Consider the following 14,838-nt stretch of genomic DNA (forward strand, 5'->3'; position numbering starts at 1 on the left):
CTGATACCATAGGGTTTTTACTTTTTTCTTGGCTGCTCTGAGGGCATGAGGAGCTTAATTCTCTGACTAGGGATCAAACCCATGTCTCCTTCAGTGGAGGCACAGTCTTAACCACTAGACCACCAGAGAATTCCTTTACTTTTTATTTTGAAATGTAAAATTACAGAAGAGTTGAAAAGGTAACGGAGGTTCTCTAATGCTGCCATGATGCCAGCGTACCTAGTGAAGCGTCACTGTGCAGCTCACCTCTCCGTGGGGAGGCCTGTACTGGCTTTTCTGTGTGCATGGCGAGACCATCAGCCCTGGGTGAGACTCAGGAAGCGTCTGCAACCTCTTGAATTCTGCCAGGATGATGGTTTATTTTTACTTTTTCCACCAAGATGATTTTTGAAAATATCTGTGTGAATGGAAAGCTGCAGTTGATGGTTCTCTCCAAGATGATTCAGATGCCAGAAGTGGATTTGGATGTAACCAATGTAATCCAAGCTGATGAACCCACTGCTTCAGCTTCCAGCACAGTGGGCTGAAATTCAGTGTTTGGAAGGGATTACAGGGCACTGAAAGACATCTTGATCCACACAAACTCAGCCTCATCCCTCCCCTCCCCTTCCCTCTCTTCCCCTCCCCTCTCCTGCTTGTGTTGTACTGGCTGCTCTGTGACCACTATAGGGTCCTCTCTACTGTTCACACATACTCAATGAAAGCATGCCAGAAAATTGGTGACTGCTTTGGTGAGCAGACGAAAAAATAGCCCTGTCATGAATCAGCTGGGTGTTACTCTAATTCCGAAGAATGTGCTAAAGACTCAAATGAAGTTCGGTGTCCCAATGATATATCCCATTGAAGGAGAAGGGAACATAAGACAATTTTTGGTTTTCTCTGTTTGACCAGAAGCATAATGCTATAGATGTAATCCCTATTGGTAGCTGGGTAGGAAGAGGTATTTTTCAGCTGGAAGAGGGAAGCCCCTGAGTTCTGCTCCATGAATTCAGCTTTCAGAAAGAGCCCCTGGCTTGTTGGGAGTGAACTGCCTGTGCAGAAATTGTGCTGTGGTCTGTGCTCCAGCAGACAGGAGGCTGCAGTGTGGTGCAGCGCGGGGAATGGGTGAGACCTATGAAGACCTGGCACTTCACACCCTGCCCTTAAGTCCCTTAAGTGAATTTTAGTAGCTGGTTTTAAAGGGTTTAGATTTCAAGAATGCTGCTATTTCATAACTGTTGGAGACTGAAATCAAAGGCTTTATTTAGGTTGGCTGTCTAGTATTAATGAATAAAAGCATCATTAAAAGATACATAACCATATCATGGTTTATAATTACCAAAACCAAGAAAGGAGCTTTGGTGTAATATTCTGAGCTAACCTGTACACTTTATTCAGATTCGGCTGTTTTCTCACATGTCATTTTTCAGGTCCAGGATTTCACATTGTATTTGGCCCTCCTTGGCCCCCTCCAGTCTGGGACAGTTTCTCACTCTTCTTGGCCTTTCATGACCTTGATGCTTTGGAAGAGTACTAGTAGTTATTTTGTAGATTGTCCCTAAATTTGGATTTGTTTTCTCTTTCTAATGATTAGATTGAGGTTCTGTATTTTGGGCAGTAGAAACGATCCAGTGTCCTCTTCAGTTCATGTCAGGAGGCCCATCTCTTGTTACCGGTGATTTAACTTTGATTGCTTTAAGATGGTGTCTGCCTGGCTTTTGCACTGTAAAATTATGACTTTTCTTGTTGTAATTAAGGAGTTTCATGTGGAGAGATACCTTGGGACTCTCTAGATATCCTGCTTCAGAGCATACTAGTTTTCCAATTGATCAGTGGTTCTTTCCTGTGATAATTACTAAATTGCAGAGTGAGGGACAGGGAGGCCTGGCATGCTGCAGTCCATGGGGTAGCAAAGAGTCAGACATGACTTAGCGACTGAACAACAACAACATTGCATGCCTAATGATGACATCTCTTTTCATCTTTTCTTCTATACTTAGTAGTTAAAATATATTACAGTTCTGTAAGGAAGAATTGTCCCTCCTCACCCATTTATCTATCAGTGTGGACGTATGTATTTTATTCCTCAAATTATTCTAGATTTGGACACTGGGACTCCTTAACATTAGCTCTTGTGTACTTTTGACATAGACCCCTCATCATTTTTGGCTGTTTCATTACTTTCAGTTACCACGAGATATTCCAAGCTCATCTTGTATTTTTTCTGCCCTGATTCAGGAACCAGACTTTGTAACAAGCTTTTCTTCCTTGTATCATATGAATGATAGTTAGAAAAAACAAGATCTTGGTGCTGGATATTGTGATTGCCACTGGAGTGGCTTTGCTTTTAGGCCCTTTCAACACAGAGGTTTAGAAAATGCATATATTAATTCTAACCCACAATCACATACACATTTCTTTATTGCCAGAACCACAGGTGTTTTTAAAACTCAGCTAAGGAAAAATGCCAATAATATTCTATATTTTGGCAGTAGGTTTGAGGAGGGATTTTCGTTTATTTCATATGACCAGCTGTAGTCATCAAGTGTTACTGCTTGTAGTGCTAAATGCCTTGTACCGTTTTTCAGAACCTTACCTCATTCATTTATCTAGTATTTACTGAGCATCTACTGGATGCAAGCCCCTGCTCATTAGTGTAGAAGACGAAAAAGACCCGTATCTTCATGGAGCTTAATGCTAATGTGAGAAAGAATAAACAAGTTATAGACAAAACAATTATAGGTTGTGTTAAGTACTTTGAGTTAAATAAGTACTCTGTAATTGACAGTAATAAAGCTTCCAAACCAGATCCCTTGATATAGGATGATTGGGGAAGGAGTGTCTGGGGAGACTCAAAGGACTGGAGAATGTGGAGCAGCTGTGGGCAAAGGACAATGGAAAGAACATTCCAGGCTTCCAAGGATAAGCGAAAACCCTGAGGTAAAAAACAACAATGGACGAAACTTCAGTGCGCTAAGGAACTACTCTAGCTCTTTTTTGCCAATTAAGAGTTAAGAAACAGCCCTATTCATGAGTGGTCAAAGGACTTGAATAAACATTTCCCCAGAGAAGACAAGCAGATGACCAACAAACATATGGAAAGGCAATCAACATCACTAGTCATTAGGGAAATGCAAATTGAAACCAAAAGAGAGACTTCTCTCACCCAGTGAATGGCTGTTAAAAGGAAGAAGAGAAGTGTGGCAAAGATATGGAGAAATAGGAACACTCTGGTAAGAATGTCAAATAGAATAGCCGCTGTAGAAAACAGTTTGACAGTGCTTCAAAAACATTAAAACACAGAAATTGCCAGCAATTCTATGCCTAGATATATACCCCAAAGAATCAAAAACAGGGATTCAAACAGATAATAAATGTAAAGTAATACTTACTGAAGCATTATTCATAATAGTCAAAATGTGGAAGCAACGCAAGCATCCATCAACAGATGAACTGGTAAACCAAATACATTTACGTAACAGATAGATGGCGTACATTTACAGTGGAATAGTATTCAGCCATAAAAACAAATGAAGTTCTGACACATGCTGCAATGTGGATGAACATTGAAAACGTTATGCTAAGTGAAAGAAAGAAGCCAAACCCCAAAGGACAAACATTACCTGATTTCCACAGTGATTCAGTATACATATATGCCTGTTCTTTTTAATATTCTTTTCCACTATGATTTACCATGGGATACTGAATACAGTTCCCTGTGCTGTACCAGGACCGCGTTGTTTATTGTGCATATGTAATACTTTGCATCGGCACATCCCAGGTTCTCAGTCTGTTCCTGCCCCCACCCCCGCAAGTCTCTTCTCTGTATGTGAGCTTGTTTCTGTTTCACAGGACAGATGAGTTCATTTGCGTCATGGTTTAGATTCCACATGTAAGTGACACCATATGATACTTATCTTTCTCTGACTTACTTCACTTAGCATGGTAATCTCTTGGTCCATTCATGTTGCTGCAAATGGCAAAATTTCATTCTTTCTTATGGCCGAGTAGTATTCTATTGTATATACATACCACATCTTTACCCATTAATCTTTCGACGGCCATTTAGATTGTTTTCATGTCTTGGCTATTGTGAACATGCTGTTATGAACTTAGGAGTGCATGTATCTTTTCAAATTACTGTTTTGTCCAGATACATGCCCAGGGGTGGGATTGCTGTTATCATATAGCAACCCTAGGTTTTAAGGAACCTCCATACTGTTCTTCATAGTGGCTGTACCAATTTACATTTCCAGCGACAGTGTGGAAGGGTTCCCTTTCCTCCATACCCTCTCCAGCATATATGATTTGTAGATTTTTTTTTCATGATTGGCCATGAGTCACATGTGAGGTAGTATCTCCTTGTAATTTTGATTTGCATTTCTCTAATAATTAGCCATGTGGAGTATCTTTTTATGTATCTGTTGACCATCTGTTTCAAGTATCTATTCTTGATACAATAACAAAACTCTCAGCAAACTGGGGATGGAAAGAAAGTTCCTCAAACCTGATAGAAGGCATCTATGAAAAACCTACAGCTAGCTTCATACTCAGCAATAAGACAATCACTTTAGCCCCTAAGATCGAGGTATGAGATAAGAATGTCTGTGCTCTCCATTTCTAGTTAACGTTTAACTTGGAGGTTCTGGCCAGTACAGGTAAGCAGGAAAATAATAAAAGGCATTCAGATTGGGAAGGAAGAAGTAAAGCTGTCTTTATTTGCAGACAACATAGAATTCTGTCTTCAGCTAAACTATCCATCACTTGTTGGAGTAGGATTCCCACAAAGAACTCAGAAAATTGACATCCTGAACCCTCTTTTGTTAGGAAGTTACTTGAAGATGTATCCCACTCAGATTAGGAGGAAGCCAAGGGAACGGGGGGAAAGGAGAGGATCGTAGAAGGAACAGCTCTGACTCTGGTCAGCTCCAGCGTGGGAGCTCCGTGGCAGGCCTGGAGAACACTCCACATCAGAGCACTAGGGGGAGCCCAGGAAACAAAGAATATTGTAGACCGGGGGCATTCAGGCTTGAACAGAATTGAAGCTCTGCAAAAGACAAAGGGAAGAAGTTATGAAGGCGGAAGCCTGTAGGAGAGGCAAGTTACCTATGTAAGGAAGCCAGGGTATGGTTATGAAGCCCACTGAAGTGAGGTATGCATTTAAGTAATGTGAGAAAAGAAGAATCCATTACACGTTGATGTTTCAAGGGTTTTTTCCCTCCTAAAAGAGACCAGGGTTTAAAAGCAGTGTCCTCCTGGAGAAGGAAATGGGCCAAAGAAAAGGATGTTCTTGGTCTGGCATACTGACATATTCTTAAAGGCTTGTCACTGATTGTCAGATCATAATGCCGATTTTGTGCACCAAGAGTGTAAAACGAGACATGTAGCTGATAGTAGGTTGGACTATGGAAATCAGATGAAGGGCAGCCTGGACCTTTTTAACACCCAAAGAAACTCATTGAGTTAGATTTCTAGGTGCTGTGTTTCAGCTCCTTTGGTAATGATCCAGAAGAAACCAAGGACAAGCTGTTTGATAAAAATGGACACAACAAACTTGCATGAGTACTGTGTGGAAAATAGCTGTTTCCACTTCGGAATGCTGGTGCTTTGCTGAGGCCGAAGTTCTGCCTGGTGAGCCTAGACTAGCCTGATCCTCAGTGCAGAGACATGTTTTTGAGGGCTGTCTTGGAGGAGTCTTGACGTCTCTCTTGATGACACTGTCAGGCAGAAGGAAACCGGATCTAGAGGAGGACAGAGGAGATGACAGCAGTGTGGGGCAGTTCAGTCAGTGGAGGTTAGATTATGTTGGTGTGGGTGTGTCACTGGGAAGATACAGTTCTTCTGAATGGTACAGAAGGCAATAGTTGAAAGCAGGAGAGATAAGAGGATGGGAAGTAAAAACGAATTTATCCAAAATCAAAGGTGAATGGTGGACTAAGGATGAGGAATGAGCGGTGAGGTATGTTCTGGAAAGATGCCCGCCACTCATTGTTCCTACCGTGGCTTCAGGGCAGGTGATGACTGTGTGTGGAGGGCCAGCAAGGGCCAGCAATCTGTGCTGAATGGACCCAGCCTCGGTGGACATTTGTTGACTGGCTGCCTCTTTTTCCCCAACAGGAGTGGTATCCGTCTGTTTCGAGGGGGACAGTGACGGTTACATCAACTTGGTGGCCTACCCGTACGTGGAAAGTGAGACCGTGGAGCCGGATGACACACCGGAGCGGGAGCAGCCTCGGCGCAAGCACTCCCGCCGGAGCCTGCACCGGTCGGGCAGTGGCAGTGACCACAAGGAGGAGAAAGCCAGCCTGCCCCTCGAAACCTCAGAGAGGTAAGGGGGTGGTGAGCAGGGCTGGCAGTTCACGTCTGGTGCTATGAGCACAGATACTCAGCGTATCTCTGGTGTCCTGATGCGTCACGGGGAAGCAGGGCTCAAGGTGGAGGGACGATGGCTGACGTTCGCAGGTTCACCCCATCGTGCCACCTGCCACCCACGTGTTCCATCGCCCCAGTGAAGCCCGCTTCTGAGTTTGGCTGTACTGGTCGAGAGAGAGAACGGAGTTCTCTCAGCTCTTTGGAAGCAAGAACACCCTGTTGTTTTCCTCCAGCTTTGTTATATCTTGCTTCCCAAGGCAGAGGTGGAGGCACTGGCCCGACCGCAGAGCCCAGAGGCAGAGTGCAGCCAGGCCCATGCTCTAAGGGTTTTGGAGTCAGATCTCTGAGACTCTGATATCACCGTTAACCCTTGCCCTGCATCTAAAATTCAGTGTATTGAATTGGAATTTGAATTTTCTTACAGATCAGGAAAAAGAATTATTTTTCTTGATATATCATGCAAAAAATGTGAACCCCCACAAGCGTGGCCACAGTCAAAAGGATAGACAGTGACAGTTTTGTTGAGGTTATGGAGAAACTGGAACCCTCCTATGTTGCAGATGGGAATGTAAAATAGTGCTGCCATTCTGGAAGACAATTTAGGCAGTTTTTCAAAAAGTTACATGCAGCAACTGCAGTCCTAGGTATATGCCCAAGAGAACTGAAGGAAAACAGTCACGTGTAAACTGTGTACGCAATTACTTATAGCAGCGTTATTCCTAAGAGCCCCAAGCTGGAAACAGCCTGAATGTCTATCAGTTGATGAATGGATGGATTAAATGTGGTATTGGATATCACTCAGCAGCGAGAAGGAATGGAATACTGACACAGGCTACACTATGAATGAACCTTGAAAACATATGTCAAGTGGAAGAAGCCAGTCACAGAAAACCACATATTGTATGGTTCCATTTACTTAAAATGTTCAGAATCGGTAAATCCACATCTTTTCTGTCCAAGAGACAGAAAGTAGGTCAGTGAATGCCAGGGGTTGAAGGGGCAGGGTTGATGAGAAGTCGCTACTGCTAATGGTGACAAGATTTGTTGTGAGGGTGATGAAAATTTATAAAAATTAGATAGTGGTGATGTTTTCTAACCTTGTGACTATACTTAAAAAAAAAAAAAAAAACTGAATTGTAAAAATAAATAAAACTAATGTAAACAAAAAATAATGTGAGCTTTTTGAACCAAAGTGAAATCAAAATTGTATGATTAAATTACTTTGTACATACTTAATCTCACTCAAAAATAAGTTTCAGTGAGGGAATCCATGGCAGTCCAGTGATTATGACTTGGCACATTCATTGTGAGGGCCTGAGTTCGATCCCAGGGAAATGAAGATCCTGCAAGCTGTGCCACATGGCCCAAAAAAAAAAAAAAAAAATCAGTAACTAGACTGCTCTGTGACTTGACTTAGAATTAGGGCTTTTCTTGGACGTGGCAACACAGTTTCTCTCTCATCAGATCAGATCAGTTTAGCAGCGCTGGCTGCGCGCTCTCGCTTCTTACTACTTACACCATTTACTCACTTGAAGGGGCTCATGCTTCTGGGGCCGTGTGTCACCCGTCAGAAAGATCTGTGGATGGCACGTTAGACTTGATCCAGGCCCCCCCAACCCTATGTAGTGAGACCCCAGAGAATGACTCATCTGAGCCCCTTAGCAATGTGTATGTTCTTCCTTCTTAGCCCCCAAGAGGCAAAGAGTCCAAAGGTGGAGCTACACAGCCACTCGGACGTCCCTTTCCAGATGCTAGATGGCAACAGTGGTCTGAGTTCTGAGAAGATCAGCCACAACCCTTGGAGCCTGCGCTGTCACAAGCAGCAGCTGAGCCGAATGCGCTCCGAGTCCAAGGACCGAAAGCTCTACAGTATCCTTGTTACTGCTCCTCCAGCAGCGCCTGCTACTTGGGACCATGGCTTCTATGTCAGGGCGCCTCCCGGTACCATGGTCAGCACCCGCTCTGTTCCGGGGCTCGTCTTTTGTTCTTATCTCCCTTTACCATAGGCTCTTCTTCATATTTTCGTCATTTTTCCCCCCCTGCCTTTTGGGCCTGGTAAGACTGAAGCTTAAACTTGGCAGTCTAGAAAAGTGCTATCCAGTAGAACTCTGTGACAATGGAAGAACCCGTTTTAAAATCTGTGCTAGCCATTAGCGGTACTGTTACTGAAATGTGGCTGGTGTGACGGAGTTACTCAATTTGTAATTTATTTAATTAAAATCTGCATTTAAGTCAGCAGCAGTGGATAGTGGCTGCCATATTTATCAGTGCGTGTCTAGAACCGGGCGTGTATGTGTGTGTCTGCATATGAACACATGTACCCATGTCTATTTCTCCCCTCCCAACAGATATTTTTTTTAAAAATGCGTTTTAGTGTTTTTTCTAAAGATAAACAATATACCAATGTAAAATAGTTTTAAGATAGCAGAGGTAAAAAAAGTATTATGAAATGAGAACTCTTAAAATGGGTTAGTGTTTTGAAACAGTGGACAATAAATAACTAAGACTTACTGAGAAACTGAGGGGAAGTGTGCTGAGCACTTCATATGTACTTACTGAGTTTTCCTGTCTTTTGAGGGAGGAACTGTTCTGACTCTCATTTATAGATGAGTGTATGGAAGCACGGGGGGATGTATTGTGCCCAGAGCCAGTGAGTGGAAAGGCAGGGTCCTACGCCCTCAGGCATCGTGAGATACTACTGCAGCCTTCTTTGAGTTTTATTGTTGCTTGTTTATAAATCATAGCAGGCAATGAGGCTAGTTAAAAGCCCCATGTAATGAATTTCACATTACTTTTTAAAGGGTTAGAGGATATGAAAATGTTCATCATCAGATTGATGCCGAGGGTCTTACCCTCTAAGACCAGGTGATTGCTCCATAGTCCAAAATGTGGAACTGAGGGCTCGGCTGTGAGCCTCGAAGATGACTGTTGGCAGACCTGTGACAAGCCAGTACCTTTATCTAAGATCATTGCAGACAGGAGATGTAGATGAAGTCCTGGATGTAAACAGAAGATCCTGGAAGTACTAAGGGATAAGTTTAACTATATGGCTTGAAGTTTAGTCAGAAAATGGCAAGAGTGAAATTTAAATCCAGCTTTTTCTAAAGATTCCTGTTTGGGAATGTTAAATCTGAGTCATTTTTGCAGTAGAGCTACAAAGGAAGTTTCTTACTTCTTAGGCCTGAATGAGGCACTGGATTGAGCAGGGTCTTGGTTTATTGATGGTGCTAGGGATGTTTGTGAAGCTCCCAAATTTTCTTTGGTTTACTTCTGTATGTCTGCAAGACAGAGCTAAAGAATAAAATTAAAATGATGACATCAAAAAATGTGGCAAATACATACGATTAAAATTTATTCATAAAAAGGCATGAAATTTTGTCACATGCTACAAACCTCAAAACCAATTTGCTAAGTGAAGTAGCCAGATATAAAGGGGAAAATATTCTGTGACTCCGCTGATACGAATTACCTAGGACGGGCACATTCGTAGCAACAAAAAGTAGAATAGTGGTTTCCAGGGGATGAGGGGCGGGGGAGGAATACGAGTTATTGTTTTAATATTATCTATTGGGAAGGGAGAAATACACATGTGTACATGTGTTCATAGGCAGGTGCGCGCGCACGCACACACACACACACACACACACACACTCCCGAACAGTTCCTAATTTCTGTTTGGGAAGATGAAAAGGTTTTGGAGATTGGATGGTGGTGATAGTTGGCATACTTAAAGACTGTTAACCTGGTAAATGGTGTATGTGTTTTCCCATAATAAAAATGTTTTCAAAGAAATAATAAGCCAGTTGTGTGACACCCACATTTGAGAGTCTGTGAGGTGAACACATGTTACATTTGAAGGGAGTGCCTTCTTTCGGAGTAAAACTGGATTGTCCGTTGCTGGCTGGGACTGCTGGCGAGTATGGTCGTTATTCCCCTTGACTGCGGCCCAGAGTTCCTCCTGCTTGAGAACGTGGTGCACCACTTCAAGTACCCCTGCGTGCTGGACCTGAAGATGGGCACCCGGCAGCATGGCGATGACGCATCCGCCGAGAAGGCTGCGCGGCAGATGCGGAAGTGCGAGCAGAGTACGTCGGCCACGCTGGGCGTCAGGGTCTGTGGCATGCAGGTGAGTCGGCCTTGGCGAGAGCCTGGGTGCTTGTGTGTTCGGGGTTGTGTGTGTGTGCCTGCTTGCTGTCCGTGCCGGGGGTCCCCCCGGCCCACAGTGGGCCAGAGTCTCCTCTGGGAGGATGAGTCCCCTGGGGGGTGCTGAGTGCCTGTTCGCAGATTTGTTCCCTGAGCCCTCTCGTCCTTAACCGGGGACGCTGGACTGGGCTCGAGTGCAGAACCACTGTGAGAGCCTGTTGCCTTGACATTGGGGCAACTAAGACTCTTGTGTGTCAGCACGATCGATATTCCTAGTTTGAGTCCAGCTGGTCTCCCGGAGATCCCCACAGGTAATGGCGGAACACCTGCAGGCCTGGTCTCCGCACTCTCCTGCCTTTACCACAGGAAAGCTCAGGGTAAACTTGGCCTGCTCACTCCAGCTGTGCAGGGTAGAGCAGAAAAGCGCAGGTTGGTCAGAAGTACTTTCCAGACCGCGCCTTCCCAGGGCCCTGTGAGGTCTTCAGACCTCCCTGGTACTCACCCGCCTGTCTCCTGGGGTTTTAGGTGTACCAGCTGGACACGGGGCATTACCTCTGCAGGAACAAGTACTACGGCCGTGGGCTCTCCATCGAAGGCTTCCGCAACGCCCTCTATCAGTACCTGCACAACGGCCTGGACCTGCGGCGTGACCTTTTTGAGCCCATCCTGAGCAAACTGCGGGGCCTGAAGGCCGTGCTGGAGCGGCAGGCCTCCTATCGCTTCTACTCTAGCTCCCTGCTTGTCATCTATGACGGCAAGGAGTGCCGGTCTGAGTCCTACCTGGACCGCAGGTCTGAAATGCGTATGAAGCACCTGGACACCAGCCTCCCGGAGGTGGCCCCACCCTGTAGCCCTAGCACCAGCCTCAGCAGCACCAGCCCGGAGGCGGGCCCCTTCTCTCCGCCCAAGGTGGACGTCCGCATGATCGACTTTGCACACAGCACGTTCAAGGGCTTCCGAGATGACCCCACAGTGCATGACGGGCCCGACCGAGGCTATGTTTTCGGCCTGGAGAACCTCATCAGCATCATGGAACAGATGCGGGACGAGAACCAGTAGGCCCAGCTCGGGGCCCCCCAGACCCCTTTCCTCTCCACCCGCAGGCAGGGACCATTGCTCTCAACTCGCCGTGAGGACACACAGACTTGCTTTTAAAGGGTTATATTTCTCTTTAGTGTAAACTAAAAGAAATGTTTTTAGCTGTAGCCTGGAATCCATATATATAAAGTGACGGAGGGCAGAACACGTCCTCTTAGCCAGGCTGCCTAGCTCGACGGCTCTGACTGCTGTGTCCAGGTGGACTTAGGAAGGAAGAGGTGCCCCTGGTGGGCCTGGCAGCGGGGACAGGTTGCCCTTGGACTTTGGTTTCTTTTGCCCAGGTCTTTGGGGCTGTGACTGCAGGGTCCTGCTAGTAGCAGGGTGAAGCCCTGGGTTGGCGCAGGGCCCTTCCATGTTCATTCACCCCTGGCTCCTCAGTCACAGAGGGTTGGGTGCCCATCTCTTGGGGGACTTCGTAACCTGTGCTGTGGGTATTACCCATTTCTTTGACAGGTGTTCCCAGGGCACCAAGGGGCCAACTGTACACAGCTGGACCCTTCCTGGTTCTGACCTTGGCATGAGGCTAGATTGATGAAGCTGTGCTGAAGCCAGCTATGGCGGAGGGCAGGCTCTGGGATCCCCAGGCACTGTTTGGCACTTGAACCTGCTCCTGCCTGCACACCCCAGCCAGCCTTTCTCACCAAGATCCCTTGCCTAAGGAGGCCATCCCCTCTTGCCCCACTGGAGGGGACCGTGCTCTGTGTGCTGAGGAGAGTCAGCCTCCCAGCAGGCTTTGGGGCCTCTGATGGCTCTGACCCAGACAGTATTTGCAGCCCCTGGGCTGTGGGTAGGAATCCGCTTCCTCTGGCTTCTTGGGCAGCTCTGCTGCCTCGGAGAGACTGCTCCTTCCAGGGCTCAAAGGCTGTGGTCCGCTCAGGGTCTCACCTCTCCCCAGGCCAAGCTCAAGGCAGCAGCCCACTGTGAGGAGCTCCAGGCTTGTGAGGGAGAACTTTAGGCTTGTTTGCTTTTGAGGACATTGGGCGCTGGGTGCAGATGCCCAGATTCTGCTAACGAGAGTTTTGTCTTACCAGTACTGGGGTCCATCCGTCTGTCCATTCATCCATGTGCCAGCCCCTGTGATCTTTCCCCCTGGGGTGTAGTCTTGTTCAGTAGTGAGTATTGATTTCCCTCATGCTTCCCTCAGCAGAATATCCTCTTCCCCATTTCTGAGGTGAGCTTTTGCCCCTGTGCCCTTCCTCAGCAGGTGCTACCTTTTAAAAGTGGTAGCAGAATGAGTCGGAGGAGGTGTTTCCCTGCTGGCCCAGCACCGTCTCTGTGAGCCTGCGGCGTGGCCCCCTCGGCACTCAGCACCGACGGTGCCACAGCGAAGACCTCAGGGGGGTGACCCCTTCCTTGGCGATGGTTTTGGTGATTTTGCTGCCAGCCTGTAACGGCACAGAGACCCGCCACCTCTAGTAGGTGTGGCCAGGAGCTCCCCTAGCTGTTGACGAGGTTAGTGGCCTCCCCTCTGAGTCCAGGGCCACTGTCATTGTCACTGTTAGCATGTCCCTGTTACGGCATTAATGGTAAACCTGCCAGCCTGAGTCTGAGAGAGGCCTCAGTAACTGATGGACTACTTTCCTGCTCCTTAGAGATGCAGCCTCACACAGCTTAAATGGGCTCCACGATGGGATCCCATCTCTCTCTCGGCCCTCTGACCCTGGTGCCATTGGGTGGGCAGGTTCCCATTCCTGGGGGCCAGGAGGAGCAGCTTGTCTGTTTCTGGTCAGTAAAGAGCATCTTCTCTCATGTACCATTCTGTGGCTTCAGCCATGGGGGCAGTAGCTCTTCCTTAGCGTGGCAGGTTATTTCCTGGCAAGGCCGAGGCTAAACCAAAGGGTCTGGGCCCACTCGGGACCCACTTGATGGCACGTCCCCAGTGTGGGGATGTGCCGTGCTTCCTGAATTAGTGTATTGTAGGAGTTGCTGCCCCATTCTGCTCTTCATTGTGAGAGAGGTTACACCCACTTATAATCAGTATTTTCCTGGCACTAAAACAGCAGGGCTGGTATTTGCTGCTGCTTTCCCAGGGCAGGGTCCCTTCTTTTTGGCACTTTTGAACACTTGCAAGACACAGCCCTGTTATCTAACGGGTGGCAGGCATGTGTGTCTGCACTCGCTCTTTGCCACTATTTTGCCCTGCTCCATGCCAGAGAGCCCTGTCCCTGCCAGGCCCTGCCTTCCCAGCCCCAACTTGGGACCAAAGTGCAAGACGGGATCACAGGTTGGGGTGTCCAAGTGACCCCTCTCTATAGTGCTTCCGTGGGCCAAGTCGACACCAGCCCCCTAGCGGGGTGGGATGGGCGGTGCTTAAAGAGGAAGGGGACCAGTGTAGCAACTTGCCAGGGACCCCACCCCTCCCTCACATCCGGGCCTGTGCAGTGGGCGTGGGGATTCTCCAAAGGGGCCAAAGGCCTGGGCTTGTTCGGTATTCTCTGCTCCCTTGCTCTTATCTGGTCACATGCACACTCCTAGATGCAGATTGCTTTGAACTTTAAAACTGTTCAGTTTGGTTTCGTTTGTACCGATTTAAAAAATGTTTTAATGGGGAAAATTTGGGGGAGAACCGTGGGTAGGGCCTGGTTCCTCTGCTTCTCGGGGAACTACAGGGCCTTGTCCGGAGGACCGCTCTCTGCTCCACTTTCCTGGAAGTTGCCTAAGCCTGTCCACGCCGTCCAAGCCCTGCGCCCGGATATGACACGTGGCTCCAGTCACGTCTGGGCGCGGTTGCGTTTTCTCGGGACCTTGCGTGCAGGGGAGGGAGTGGTCAGGCCTCGCGCCGAGTCCACCCTTTCTGTACACCTAGCGCTGCCCGCCCCGCTTGTGTCTGAGGTCGTGTATGTCAAAATAAAGCCGCTAGAAACTGACGCGTGTCCGTGTCTTGGAGAAAATCCGCGGACTCCGGGAGTCTTGCCTGATCAGGCCCTGCCGCGCCCCCGGCCCTGCCCCTTTTTTCCGGTCAGGCGGGGTGGTGCTGGAATCTGCCTGGGCGCGGCGCAAAGGAAGCCTCGCCCTTGGCGCCAGCTCCGCTTTTGGATCCGCCAATGGCTAGCTGACCCGCAGGTCCGGGTCCCGGTTCCCATGGCAGCCCGGCGCGCTCGGCTCTCGTTGGCTGCGTCTGTCGGAGCCTCGCGTCCCGGCGCTCCTACGTTGACGGCGTGCCACGTATACCACAGCTGATTGGTCTGCCCGAGCATCACGTCACTTCCCGCCCGCCGCCAGCCGGAGGTAGGAGCCCGAAGCTCT

General features: G+C 47.7%; 1 protein-coding gene and 1 pseudogene across 3 annotated transcripts in view; both read left to right on the forward strand.

Moving 5' to 3' along the window:
* The window catches only part of IP6K1 (inositol hexakisphosphate kinase 1), a 37,434-nt gene extending 22,975 nt beyond the window's left edge, over positions 1–14,459 (forward strand). For all 3 annotated transcript variants that reach the window (XM_010851848.1, XM_010851849.1, XM_010851850.1), the window contains exons 3-6: positions 6,097–6,307; positions 8,039–8,220; positions 10,302–10,477; positions 11,020–14,459. In XM_010851848.1, the coding sequence (XP_010850150.1) occupies positions 6,097–6,307; positions 8,039–8,220; positions 10,302–10,477; positions 11,020–11,553 (1,103 nt within the window). In that variant the 3' untranslated portion in view covers positions 11,554–14,459. The remainder of the gene's footprint in view (positions 1–6,096; positions 6,308–8,038; positions 8,221–10,301; positions 10,478–11,019) is intronic.
* Positions 350–1,920, forward strand: LOC104997254 (annotated as a pseudogene).
* Positions 14,460–14,838: the final 379 nt, after the last annotated feature.

The sequence above is a fragment of the Bison bison genome, unplaced genomic scaffold (genome assembly GCF_000754665.1).
Source record: "Bison bison bison isolate TAMUID 2011002044 unplaced genomic scaffold, Bison_UMD1.0 scf7180017864304, whole genome shotgun sequence".
Lineage (NCBI taxonomy): Eukaryota > Metazoa > Chordata > Mammalia > Artiodactyla > Bovidae > Bison > Bison bison.